The sequence below is a fragment of the Stegodyphus dumicola genome, chromosome 6, assembly GCF_044657685.1.
Source record: "Stegodyphus dumicola isolate Sdum_Otavi_A_Nest chromosome 6, ASM4465768v1".
Lineage (NCBI taxonomy): Eukaryota > Metazoa > Arthropoda > Arachnida > Araneae > Eresidae > Stegodyphus > Stegodyphus dumicola.
The window spans coordinates 88,652,889-88,667,568 of NC_140773.1; the positions used below are offsets into that span (position 1 = coordinate 88,652,889).

The following is a 14,680-nucleotide window of genomic DNA, read 5'->3' on the forward strand; positions in this document are numbered from 1 at the left end:
ACAAATTAATGGGAATGAATTATCAGTCCACAGGATTCATATAATGATGAAGAATTCACACACACTGTTAGTTCCTCCGGCGTTGAAAGAATACGTTAAGTTCTTAATGTCCACAGCTAGCTTTAAATAGTATGATCAGCTAAAGGCAATTAATTACCAAAGAAGACAATCTGTCTTCTTCAACTCTTGAAGACATACAAGCCATCCACTCGCATCTCCTACTCTCCACTTTCGACCACGTCTGGACGCTATCTGACGCTGTCTGGAATGATTCGCACTGAGCTATGCTGGGATGACGTCCACGCTGGTATTCTAATTCAGCATCGGTCGTCGATGATCTCCACAGCTTCAGTCAGCCTGAAGTTGCATTGTCCTCGATGTCTGTTGAGTGGACGTCAAAGAAAAAAAGAAAAAAAAAAAAGAGAGTATCAGATCCTTAGGTTTGAGCTGATACAAACATCAGTCAATTTGACCATGGCTTCATATGGTCAGCCGCAGTTGATGTCAAATTCGGTCCTTCATGGCATCCTACTTTTTCGACTTCATATCTGTCATTTGATCTAACAGCTGTGATTTTATACGGTCCATGAAAATTAGGTTGTAGTTTCAAACCAGTCCCATACTGAGTTCTCTGAATGGCTACCAAGTCGCCAATCTTGTATAGTTTCGGTTTCTTATGTCTTTTGTTAAACTGTTTACGATTCTCTTCTTGTATCTTCAAAATGTTGCTTTTCGCATCTTCTCTCATTTCATCACGTTCTTGCATCAACTGCTTTAGATATTCTTCATTCAATATCTCACTAATTCTCAGATCTTCCTTGTTCTTCATTTTCGTGCCTATGAGAAGCTCAAACGGTGAATATTTTGTACCTCTCGTAGTTGTGCTGTTGATTATTCTCTGGCCATCTGGAACATACTTAAACCATTTTGTTGAATCCTCATGTGATAATTTTGACAAAACAGGAATCAAAATTCTATGGATTCGCTCAATCTGTCCGTTACCTCTTGGAATACCAGTAGTAATTGTAACATGTTCTATACCTTCTTCAGTACAATAAGCTGAAAATTCTTTTGATGTAAAGGCACTACCTCAATCTGAAATAATTCTGGCTGGATTTCCAAATACAGTCTGTTTTTGCTTCAATTTCAAAATAACTTCTTGCATAGTTGGTGATTTCACTGGATAGAACCAAGTAAATTTCGTAAAAGCCTCGACCGCAGTTAGAATGTGTTGGTATCTCTTGTTCGTCGATGGAAGAGGTCCAATAAAGTCGACATGGTATGTACTCAAGGGAACGTTTTCTTTCGGTACAGGATGAAGAAATCCTTCTGCTTTTCCTTGGTTCTTGTTGTACAGTATACATTCTATACAGTTAGCAATTACTCTTTCAACTTTGCATTTCAGTCTGGGAATATAGAATTCTTGCTCTACAGCATTCACAGTTTTATCTACAGCAAAGTGACCTTTTTTATGTACCTTCTGTATGACTTCGTTCTGTAAGGATTCTGGCACTACTAGCAGATCTTTACCATTTTCAAATTTGTACAAAATATCATTTCTCAGGAAGAATCCAATTTCTTCTCCTTTCTCAACTAAATTCTTTATCAATTTCACATGCTCATCTTCGTTCTGTTGTTGTGCTAACCGAATCTTCTCAGTTACATCGGATGTGTATAATGTTAAAATTAAAGCATTTCTACTTAGAGCATCAGCATGTTTCATTTGGCTTCCTGAACGATGTACAATTTCGTAATCGAATTCTTCAATAAACATTGCCCATCTTGCAATTTTGGGAGTTAAATCTTTCTTATCTAAAGTTTTCTGAAAAGCACTACAATCAGTTACAATTTTGGATTTAATCCCTAACAAATAGTTTCTAAACTTCTTCAGAGTTTCTATAACTGCAAGGGCTTCTAATTCGTAACTACAGAGTTTCTCCTGCTGCGGTGAAGTCTTCTTACTCATATACTGGATTGGGTGATAATTACCATCATCAGACAATTGGAGTAGAACCGCACCAAAGCCTTGACTACTAGCATCAGTATGAAGTTCTAATGGATATCCTTGCCTAAATATATGTAGAACAGGTGCCTGAGAGAGCATTTCTTTTAATCTGCAAAAAGCTTCCTGTTGTTCGGAATCGAACTTAAAACCAGTACCCTTTCTAAGTAAGTCGCTAAGAGGTTTAGCTATTTTAGCATACTGAGGAAAGAATTTACGAAAATATCCCGTAAGTCCTAAAAAGCTTTGTAGTTGTTTACAGTTACGCGGTTGGGAAAGTTTTGAATAGCAACAGTTTTGGAAGGTGATGGTCGAATAGTTCCGTTTTCAATTACATGTCCTAAAAATTCAATTTTACGTTTTAAGAATTGGCCCTTTTTGAAATTTATTTGTAATCCATATTCCGAATCAGTTTTGAATACTCTTTCTAATTTGTCTAAACATTCAGCTTCATCATTAGCCGGTATGACTATATCATCTATATAAATAATTAGTACACCTTCATTTAGCAAGTCACGAAATACTGAATAAATATACCTTTGAAAAACATTTGGACTAATACATAAATCAAAAGGAGCTTTAAGAAATTCATAAATACCATTATGTGTTACAAACGCTGTGTATTTTGTGCAGTTTTCATCTATGTCTACATGGAAAAAGCTATTTTTCAAATCTAGTGTCGTGAAGACCTTTGATTGTTCTAAACGATCAAGTATTTCCGGAATTAAAGGTAATGGAAATTTGTCTTTAATAATCTTCTTATTTAATTTCCGATAGTCAATGCATAATCTTTTAGAATTATCTCGCTTGCTACACAAAACAATAGGTGGCGCATAGTTAGAGTTGCTAGGTTTTATTATTTTTTCTTTAAGCCATTCATTAATTTGATCATCAACAGTTTTTTGTTCCGCGAAAGACATGTATCTTCTATTTTGACAGACAGGAATTTCATCGTATAAATTTATTTGTATCTTAAAGTCAGATTGTCTATTTTTCTGAGGCTGGTACGAATTAATTAAATTACACAGTCTTTCTTTATGTTTGACATTTGAAATGTGCGATAAATCAATCTCATTGACAGAAATAGCATTCACCAGATGTGAAAGGTAATTAAACGTCGAGCCACTTCCGCTTTCGGGGGTTTTGTTTAGATTAACGGAGACGCCAGGCGATTGAGAAAGATCATAAACATTCTTCAATGACACAGCAATATTCAAATTTCCCATAACGCAACGAACGTTTTTCATTTCGAGATGACTCACCAGTTATCAAGTTTACATTACTTTTGTTCCGATGAGAAATTATTTGAAGGCCATTCTCAGTAAAGGAAAAGTTAAACTGATTCATTACATCCAAACCTAATACAATTTGATTACATAACGACTTGACCACATAAATTTTCGTACGAAGTGAAAAACTATCAATTGAAATATCATAAATAAAAAAGCCGATGGGGTACGTTTGCTTTGATCCAATTCCGTTTAATGTGATATCGCTACAATTTAAACTTGGAGAACCAATCTGCTTGTGTAACTCCACGCTGTATATCGTGACATCTGAACCAGTGTCAACTAGACTATCAACTAAATGATTATTTATTTCTACAGTCTTCATAATTCTATCCTTATCAGAAATTCTGCTTGTTTCTCAGGCTGGTCTTGACAGTCAGTTGATCCATGCCAAAACTTTTTACATTTAAAACATTTTATCCTTTTCGATTTGTTTACACAGTGATTTGACTTATGCCCAAATTCCTCGCAATTAAAACATTTGACCTTATTAACGTTAGATTGATTTCGGTTTGATGACGCAAGCTTACTTCTATCTTTAACTTGAGTGTCTACTTTCAGTTTCGGATTTTTAAACTTATCATTGTCTGATCTCATTTTATCATAAATTTTTAGCCTTTGTTTAAATTCAGATATTGTTTCTCAACCATATAGTATAGTTTTCCTCACCACAGAATCGGGAATACCATCAATAACATATTTAATTAATGAAGCATCTTCAATGTTACCTCGCGAACACATTTCTTTCATTTTCAAAAAATACTCATCTAAAGATTCATTAGGCATTAATTTACGCTTACATAACATTTCATGCAATTCAGCAGAATTAAAAGCTTTACCATATTCAAATTTCAAAAGCTTTTTTAACTTACACCAGTTATTAACTTTAGGTTCACTCTGAATAAATAGTTTCGCTTTACCTTTTAATGATCTTTTAGCAAAAACTAATTTATGCAAATCACTCAATTTAAAAGAGTTTATAACATCTTCAAATTCATCAATCCATTTATCAACATTTTCGTATGCATTACCAGAAAAAGGATTAACAATACTTTCAATATCCGAAACACTAAGATGAGGTTTAAAATGATCTTGAATTGGAACAGGGTTCGTAGCGGTCCTTATAAGTGCTTATAAGTCCTTATATTTGAAAATAAAATATAAAGGCCCTTATAGGTGCTTACTTTTTCTTTAAAGCCCTTATTTTTTAATTTTTAGTGCTTATTTTTTTGCTTTTTTTTTAATGAATGCGCTGTTTTTCCCGGTACCAAAGCCGAAACTAAATAAACAACTTTTCTTCCTAATATGGAACAGATGGTGAATCATACTCCCGGAAATAGCTTTTCCCCTTTCTCTGCATTAACATAACCTGTGGTGTGCACGAAGAGTACAGACAGGTGCCCGTCGTTCTATTGGTCAAAGAAATGCGAAAGCAGTAGAAAATTCCGGTACATTCGGCATTCTTTTCCTCCCCAAATACTACACATGTTTGAATTTCTATCAAGATCTTAATAATTTGGATTCTCGGTCCGCTTGGTCGGTTCATATTCGTGTTTATTATGATCGTTATGCTTATATTATGAGCATGTGTATGAATGTTTATAATAACGTAGTTGCAGTAACTGCTGAAGTATAGTAAACTTTCAAAAATGGTTGTATTTTAACACAGATTAGCTTTCTAAGGAATAATATTCGGAATGGCTTATATAAAGGGAAAGTAATCGAGTAATCAAAATAATTTTTTTTTTTTTTTTTTTTTTTTTTTTTTTTTTTTTGGCCAATACATTATGCAGTACGAAGATTGGGAGGTTCTCTCCTTTCTCCGCAAAATCTCGAATATTGAAACTGTTACAGTTCGCTGCAAAACAAGCAACGGACTTTTTTTTTTTTTTTTTTTTTGGTCACTTTCCAATCTGGATTGAATAGGACTAAAAGTTCTGCGGTCTACCAACCCAAGCGAAGAATGATTCTATTCCGGAAATTTAACGCCATCTGTTGAAAATTAGAATGAAAAACACCCCAGTTATTTAGTTCTTTATTCTCTCAATACAGGCAACTGTTGATTCCGATTGCGTAATATCACATAGGGAGGAATTACGGCGCACGTATTGCGCAATAACGCTTGCAATATTTTGCAGAGATAATTAATTTTGATGTTCTGTCCGAGATTTGTTTATGAACACTTAAAAGAGTTTTACTGTGCTTGCTAAGCAGAACATTTTTTCAGTTCCATTGGTTTATTTCTATATGATGCACATATCGAAATGTCAAAAGCATTTATTTAGCGGAAAAATTTAATGAGTCTACCCCCCTTCTCCTCTTTTTCAAGTTACGCTCGACTGTCCGAATATTCGCCAATTTCCAAGTATGCGGGTTAGTTAAGCTTTTACTGTTAAAGGATGACTCCATGAAGCAAATTTCTGTCTTCTGATTTCAGAAATATTCCTCTTTGTTACTTAAATTTCTTTGCTTACAATATCTGTTAAGGGAAAACTGATATACAATGAAAATTTAGAAAATGTTCAGAATTTAGATTTAAATATCAATATGAGTGGAAAAATAAATTGTATTTATTATTAGGTTCCAAGTGAATACAATAAATATGCCTTATTATTATTTATTTTCTCTATTTTGAACTGAAATTTCATCATTAAAAAATCTTGTAATATAGTTTAATTCTGCATAGTTTCTTTCCTCTCATTGTAAACTAGTTTTGTAAATTGAACTGTTATTTAAAATTAAAAAAAAAAAAAAAAAAAGTAATTATTTTCCATGGTTGAGGTAATGCTTCTCTTAATAAATACTGCATTTCTCATATTTTAAATTACAAGTCTAATTTTTAAGGTTATGCAGTTGTGTATAATGTAATTAGACAGGTGCTTATTTTTTTTTCTTAAAATGTGCTTGAAAAGTGCTTATAGGTGCTTATTTTTTCAATTAAAATGTGGCTATGAACCGTGTGGAAGTTGCATACTGTTATTTACTTGAGACTCATTAAAACCAGGATTGTCTCTTTGATTATCATCAAGCATTTAAAAATTTTATTAACAGTTTCATCTTCAATATCACTATTTTCTTCATGCAAAATATTTTCAAATAATACAGATAAATCACACAGGAAAGAGACAATTCGGGTTACTACTTCTGATTTTAAACCTTCTGAATTTATGCACAATACATTGCAAACTTTAATTAACTCATTCAAAGTAAAACTATTCTGCACTGTATCTATTTTCTTATTAAACTCTTCAGAATCTGGTTTAAATATAAAGCCAGAAAATTCATGTAATCTTTTCTGGTTATTTCGGTCTCTAGCAGTATTAAAAATAAGCTTATGCAAACTTTTGATTTCAGAACTTTTACTATTCTTTAAAGCTGCTTACAATTCTGTAATTTCTATTAACTTCATATTGGAAAGAAAGTTTTGTACTCACCCTACAGATGATCGTCTTCAATTGGGGTAATCCACACACTTAAACAGTAATCCAATAAATCCAATAACTTGTTACCAATAACAGTTCACTCAGTCAGTTCAATACACAGTTCATAATACTAGTGGCACACTTTCGAGTTCGTTGATGAGTTCTTTGTTCGAGCCACGTGGTTGTTCGCCAAAGTTTGTAGGTTTTAATTTCAAAACGATAGAGCACGAATATTGCATTGTTAAATGCTTTTATTTTACTAATAAGAAATAGGTAAAGGTAATAAAGGTTAAGTAAAAATTAATGTTGCAGGAATGAATTATCAGTCTACAGGATTCATATAATGATGAAGAATTCACACACACTATTAGTTCCTCCGGTGTTGATAGAATACGTTAAGTTCTTAATGTCCACAGCTAGCTTTAAATAGTATGATCAGCTAAAGGCAATTAAACACCAAAGAAGACCATGTGTCTTCTTCAACTCTTGAAGACGAGCAAGCCATCCGCTCGCATCTCCTACTCTCCACTCTCGACCACGTCTGGATGCTATCTGACGCTGTCTGGAATGATTCGCACTGAGCTATGCTGGGATGACGTCCACGCTGGTATTCTAATTCAGCATCGGTCGTCGATGATCTCCACATACATTATTTTAAAATTCATTAGATAGTAGTGTTTCAGTTGTTAATTTTTAATGTTAGATAGATTTATGTCTGTCTTATATCTGATATATTTTTTATGTATGAAATCTTAACAGCTTTGCTAGGTTTATGGCATAATTAATCCTCTAAAGAATAAACATACACACAGCTGTTGCTAGCATGCAGTTACAGGTATTATTGTTGCAAGCAAAAATGTTGCTGCCTTTCAGCAAATGATATGATAGTCAGCTGGATTTTTTTCAGTCCATTTAACTACATTATTTATGAGTACTACATTTCAAGCAAAATATCTCTTATAACATGAAATTATCTGGTTGATTTTATTTCGTATTTAGTATTTTATGCATCCATGATCTTCCAGGTTCATTAAAAAAATTATGAAATAAGGTCAAAACTTAAAATGAGGTTTTTCTAGTTGTAGAGAAAATGTACCTCTCTGTCTGTGCATTTCTAATGCAGCAGTATTGATATAAATATCTATTTTGTAGTATTTTAGAAAAAAATCAGCAATTTTATGCATTCAGGCATAAGTGCAGTTTTAAATTGAGTACTGAGTGGTTAATTAAACTTTCTGTCCTTTTTCAAACACCTATGACAGGAAACCTCATTGCAGTGAGTACAGGGTTGCCACGCTACTGAGAAAACCGGAAAAAGTCAGGGAATTCGGAAATTGACCAAAAAATTCAGGGAAAAGTCAGGGAATTTAAGTGTTTTAGTCAAAATCTGGAAAAGTCAGGAAATTTTATACAGTGATCCCGCCAAAAAAGGCAAGTTTTGCGCTGACGTCAGAAGAGATAACTTTTTTGGCAAATTGTGTATCACGTGAGTGTCATTCGGGCAGCTGGCATAGAGCCAATTTTCGCAGCTCCAATTTGATTGTCTTTTAGAAAGGCAAAGCAAGTTTCCCGCAACTTTTGGTTTCCAGTAACCTCGAGAATCGCATGTGCAGTGCATGAACTAAAGAAAGTACCTGTTCTCGTATAAAACAAAATGGGTTTAATCCTAGTATACGGTACCATGAAGGTTAGAATCAAAAAATATGTATTGTAAAGAAGGGAAACCTCTCTGCAACAGACGTGGCTCCGTTCCATCATAGAGGGAAACAGCTGTGCATGCGCGATATATCTGTCGCCAAAGCTCGAAACCGGTGTCGAAGTTTGAAGGTTACGTTATCAAGAGTTCATAAAATGAATATCATTTAAAATTTCTTTAAACTCTAAAGGAAAAGAAAATTTTTTTTTCGTGTAAGTAAATTAATTCATGGCTTAGTTATTTTGAGGGGGGGGAACTACGAAAATCCGTTTTTAAAATTATTGCGAAAAATCCAAGATAAAACGTTTCTTCTTATATTTTTCGCAATAATTTAAAAATGGATTTTCGTAGTTTTCTTTTTTGGCAAAGAACGTTTCTTCTTAACACGTGTTTCTCAATTTCCTGTACACATCGCAGAGAGGGAGATTCTGGCCGCCAGGTTCCATCGCCAATTTCCTTGGCAAATTTTCCCTCCGCTTTCTAGTGGCGTCATAGCATTTACGTGTATGGAACCTTTTCTTTACATAGACGTTCTTTGGTTAGAATAATCTCCATGTATGATACAGCGGGATTTGGCGACATGGTGATGAGCAGTAAACGGGTCATTTTGTTCTTGGCGACAATTTTCAAAATCATGCGAAGGCCGTACCGTATACTAGGATTTTACCACAAAATCTTTTTTTGTTTCTTTTTCTTTTTAATAAATACCTTGTCATTTTGCAGTAAAATAAAAAAATTGTAATCAGTCATCTAGGCTAACTATATTTGCTAAAGTATCATTGATTATTCTAATTCAATTTTTAAGTAATTATCTTTATTTTTATGTTATTCATATCATTTAATGTTGCTTCTTCCCTCTAAATTTATTTATCAGTAGTAAATAATATTTCCAAATTTCAGGAAATTTTCTCTGGCATAATCCTGAAATTAATTCTAGCAGTATGATGACATCACGAAATTTAATGCACATATTTTTTCCTTATGTATGCTGCGAAATAAATATAAAATACCTCAATTTAGTAAAAAAATATCATTAAATAGGTTTCTTTCTTTCATTTAGCTGCAGAATGTCTGCAAAAAAAAAAAAAAAAAAAAAGCCTTATTTTATTCCAGATTGGGCAGATTCTAATCTCAATCTTCAGTGGAGAAAACAACTCCTATTATAATTATATTTGTGTTTTCAAGTGTTAAGGTGCCTTTAAGAAGACACCTCACACAAATTAAATTTACCTAAAATCTAACCTAACTTTTAGCATTGCGTTGTGATTTATAAGAACCGGATTAGCCTCATGTTGAACTGGTGATGATCATGAGTAATAATTAAATAAAACGTACAATTGTTATCTAATGTATATATCTTAAATTAAGTTTCGTAAGTGGAAAAGTAAACAAAATTATCAAACAAAGTGTACCAAGAATAATTAAGAATAAATGTCCTCTGGGATTTATTGAATAATTAAGTGAATTTGCTACACAGTACAAGTAATACCATAATTAATTTACCTCTTAGCACAGCCAACGTACATTACGCGGATAGACTGGAATTTTATCGAAACATACCTGGAAAAGTCAGGGAATTTCATTCTCCTGTTTGAGTGGCAACCCTGCACTGATCTTTGCTGCACAATATGCATATGTGAGGACAGAAACTTGAACATTTTCGCTGAGACCTCTCACCTTTTTTGCCTCTTCACTTCCGATATCTGGTGTCAGCTAGTGTGTATTAATCTTTAAATATTTAGCATTTCATGAGATGTGTTTTCTTTTCTTTTCTTTTTTTTTTTTTTTTTTTCAAATGTTAAATAAAGTTGATTTTAACTGTTAGCTGAAGCCTTGTGATTCTTAGGCCTTTCTAATGATCTTTGGAGCCTGATGGTGATAAAACATTGCGATACACCCATACGCACACAAGTACCTTAGTGTCTCAAGTATGTTAAAACAAGAATTGTATCAAAAAAAGTATTCATTAGGTAACTATTTTGAATTTTTTTTTAAACTATCCACTTGTTTTGTCAGTAGTGGGGCTAACGTGTGCAACTGGCTAGGCAGAATGACGACAGATGTTGTAATTTTACTTAAACAAATTATTTGCAGACCACAAAAGTATATATTAATTACTTTCAATAGAATAATGGTTCCAGGAATATAAATTCAGGAGCTGGTTGTTCTGCCAGTGGCTGAGTGATTAAGTCCCCTAAATCCTAGCTGTTTGATCTGGGTTCGAAAACAGGTAAACAGGATAGCTATATGGATGGTTTTCCTCAAGTTTAACATGAATATGAGCCAATTTTCATAGGAAAGTGCTCCACGAAGGCATCTCTTACCGTAGGCACATAAATGTTTTGTGCTTTGCCATATTCAACTTAATCTAACTCGAAACCTGAGTAACACACAGTTGACTAAAAAAATCATATACTAATAATTCTTTATCCAAGATCAAACACATGAAGGGTATTTTTATTGCAGGTAATATACGTAAGTATAAATGTAAAATTATAATAGAAAAATTTTATTATAATGATATAAATAATAACAGAATTATTAGGAGTAAAAGAGTGATTATTCATCATTGAAAAATTATTTTTCAACTGCATAATTTGATTATCTAGCTGCTGGCAATTCCACACTCTAATTTTATAAAAATATTTAATATTTTTTAGACATCTCATGATTTAAGTGCATTTTTATTTAAATTAATCAGGTTAAAAAGTAGAAAAAATATTCTGAAGAACTGCATTTATTGCTTTTAAATCTCTTCACTTACTATTGAATATCAGATAGATTAAATTTGAAAGTTTAATAACCTTATGCTTTACTGAATGGTAACACACTAGCATGAGGAAGATAAAAGTGTTTTATTTCAGGCAGCAGTAACACATTGCTTTTAAATAACAAAGTCTGTTGATTAGAATTGAAAGATTCATTTTGATAAAAAGATCTTTTATTCTTTTGAATGGCAACAGCAATGTGCTAGGAGGATAAAAATGATTTATTTTGAACGGTATTGCCACTGCTCACTTTCAAATTGCTGAGTTTGTTAATCAAATATTCATTAAGTTCATGTAAAATAGGAAATAAATAAAAACAAATTTGATTTCGAGATGCATGTCTGACTATGAGTATTCAAAATTTAGTGGTGTGTACCATCGGTTTTCCACAATATGAGGAACATACGGACATATATACACAATTTTTTCATTATTTCGTATTAGAGATAATGCTTGAGACTAAAGAAAAAATTTATGAAATAAGCTTTTATCTAAAACTCATAAAATAATTAGTGGACCAAAAGAAGAAAAATAATTTATCATTTACTTTAATGGAAACAAGAGAATGAAAAATTCTCTGTAGAAAATTCTTCTACCAATAATAAAAGTATGAGTGCCTGAATAAAAAAAAAAAAGTCTAATTGCTTTGTCATTATCTTTATCATGGTTGCCATGCTTTTAGCATTCATAATATAACATTGTAGATGAATTTTGTAAAGAGAGCTATTTAATCTCTTGGTTCCCATTAAACTATAGGATAAATAATTTTTCTCCTTTTAGTTCATTAATTATTTTACGAGTTTTAAGTAAAAGCATATCTTATAAAAACTTTTTCCTGAATATTTTTACCTTATAATTTAACTGCTCATGTAGTTAAAAATTTTAACTGTTTGTTAAAAAAGGTGCTGCGTAGGTGCATCATAAATTTTTTATTTTTTGCCCATTCCATGCTTTATGTGCAAAATATCTGCATAACCGTTTTCTGTTTTTATAAAAATATTTTTTGTAATCATCCTTTTTTTTTATATATATCTTTCTGACATTCACTATAATATATTAACTTTTAGAAACCGAATGCTTGATTAGACTTGTAAAAACCGAATGCTTGATTTTATAACTTTGTTTGATATATATATATTTATTTAAATATACGTGAAATAAATCTTATTAGGCTTTAGGAAAAGAAGGTGCCTTTAAACCATTTGAAGTTTCTGGTCATATGATCCTTGCCCCTGTTGTTCCTCAAGCTGCTCAAGAACGTTTTGACAAAGACCGATTAGATCATTTTCTGCAGTTCCAGGTATGTCTTAATAGGAATTTTCATCTGTTAAACAATAATTAAAATTTTTTGTTCTGAAGCTTTTCATGTATATTTTATATTTACGAAGTGATTTTTCAGCTTGTTTAAATTAAAAGTTATAAAAATATATTTTACTCACTATTGAAATAAGAGATTTTTTCTGTAAGAATAATATTCAATACTGATATTTGTTTAGTAATTTAATTTTTTTTTCGCTGCTTGAAAAATAAATTTTCGCTCTGTATAAATAATGCACTATTATTATTATTTTTTTAAATATATTCCAACATACCTTGATCTTGTAAAATGCTAAGTGAAATTTTATATTTAGGAACAATTTTTCAATGCAACAACAAAGATTTTAATATCCTAATTAAATATATGCAGTAATTAGTGATTTTTCTGAACAAATAATTTAATGTGATTTTAGTGAAAGTTATCAGTATTTCAACTCATATGGAGTTATTAAATGAATAAATACTAGGCCTTCTAGTACTACATCAGAATAGCAGATTGATCAATCTGCTGTACTACTAGAAGGCCTAGTATTTATTCATTTAATAAATCCCTATGACTGAGCGGAATAACAGATTGATTTGATTAACATCTGTTAAGGTAATTGTACTGGACGTGTTTATTTTTTCATGAATGTTAATTTAAGGGATCTTGAGCTTGTCACCAAAAATAAATTGTTAAATGCAAAAATAAAATTTATGTTAGATTATTTTTATTTTTTCCATGAGTTTATTTATTATAGTATTATGTTTTTGCTGATTTCGATGTATGTTTAGATCAAACTTTCACTCCCTTTAGCCTTTCACACTCTTTTTTTTTTTTTTTTTTTTTCTTCCTGTTAAATGCTGAAACAAACTTTGTGCCTATATTTTTGCTTAGTCATCAAGCAAAAATATGTGCACAAAAATTGTGCTTTGATCTTGATCTGATCTTTGCAAAATTTATTGATGAAGAAAACACTGGTCATTCAAAAGCACTGATCTTTGCAAAATTTAAATTTTCACTCCATAGATATCCATTGAATAAATTGGATAATGGTTTCTGATTAAAGTATGTTCAAAATTGGTGCAATAATTTACTTAATAATTCTCTGAAAACATATGGTGACAGAATTTTGTCATGTTTTGAAAATCATTTTTTGAAATGAATTTATATTGAATTTATATCATAACTAATTTTGTACAGCCTACGTAGAGTTCAAAATGCTTAGTAAAAAATAGAAATATTCATTTATGTAAGACTTTTCCAATACGTTAAAGCAGTCAAAATCTGTTTTATATTTTTTTAGATCACACGTTCCCAACCTTATGCCCGCGGGTACCATGGCATCCGCCGATCATTTAATGTGGGCCCGCTACTGTGGAATCACAATAAAAATGTTTTCATTTTCAATAAAGTTCTATGTAAAAGTTTTCTCATTTTTAATGAAATAGAAATTGCATCCAACACAGATGCCAGCACAAAGCGAAATGCAACAGATCTCTTTTTTTATGTGCATCTCTATCCAATTCTACATTCTCCTTGAAAAAGCAAATGATTCCCGCCGTTCAAGAGGTATTCTAGAATGTGCTTTTAGGGGGGGGGGAGAGGTTGAGGCCCCATGTTTTAGATTTTTTTTTTTTTTTTTTTTTTTTTTTTTTTTTTTTTTAAAGGTTTCAAAATCTCGTGCATGTACTTTACAAATGTCAGCTCCCATGTACAAATTCATCATTTAATTTTTTTTTTTAGTTCTAATGAGAAATTCATCATTTTTATTCTTCATGAGGCATTTTGTATGATTTTATATATTCTAGTTCTTAAGGCATTTACTATTTTTAATGTGTGTCTCTACATCTGCTGTATTTATTTTTATGAAATACAGGATGGCAAAGAATTATATCTTCAGATTCTGAAATCTGGGTCTTATCATGATGTAAAACGTAGGAAGAGAGAAAGGAAGTTAAAAACTTGTGAAGCTGATGTGATTCTTGATAAAAGTGAAGAAGCTAATCTCACTATGACTGCTAAATTGCTTCAGTTCTCGGAAAATGTTCGGCCCCCATATTGGGGAACATGGAGAAAGAAAAGCAAGAATGTCCGCGCACGTAATCCTTTTGGTGAAGATGTATGTTTGCTTACTTATTTTAAATTCATTTAAAGATTCAGATTTTCATGTTGTTTTTCATTTTAAGAGACTCAGCATTTTCCT

At 31.8% G+C, this 14,680-nt stretch overlaps 1 protein-coding gene across 2 annotated transcripts in view; it reads left to right on the forward strand.

Annotated features, from left to right (window-relative positions):
* LOC118189822 (uncharacterized) overlaps positions 1-14,680 on the forward strand; it is a 96,309-nt gene that overhangs the window by 59,229 nt on the left and 22,400 nt on the right. For both annotated transcript variants that reach the window (XM_085818650.1, XM_085818651.1), the window contains exons 8-9: positions 12,349-12,477; positions 14,354-14,596. In XM_085818650.1, coding sequence (XP_085674776.1) covers positions 12,349-12,477; positions 14,354-14,596 — 372 coding nt within the window. The remainder of the gene's footprint in view (positions 1-12,348; positions 12,478-14,353; positions 14,597-14,680) is intronic.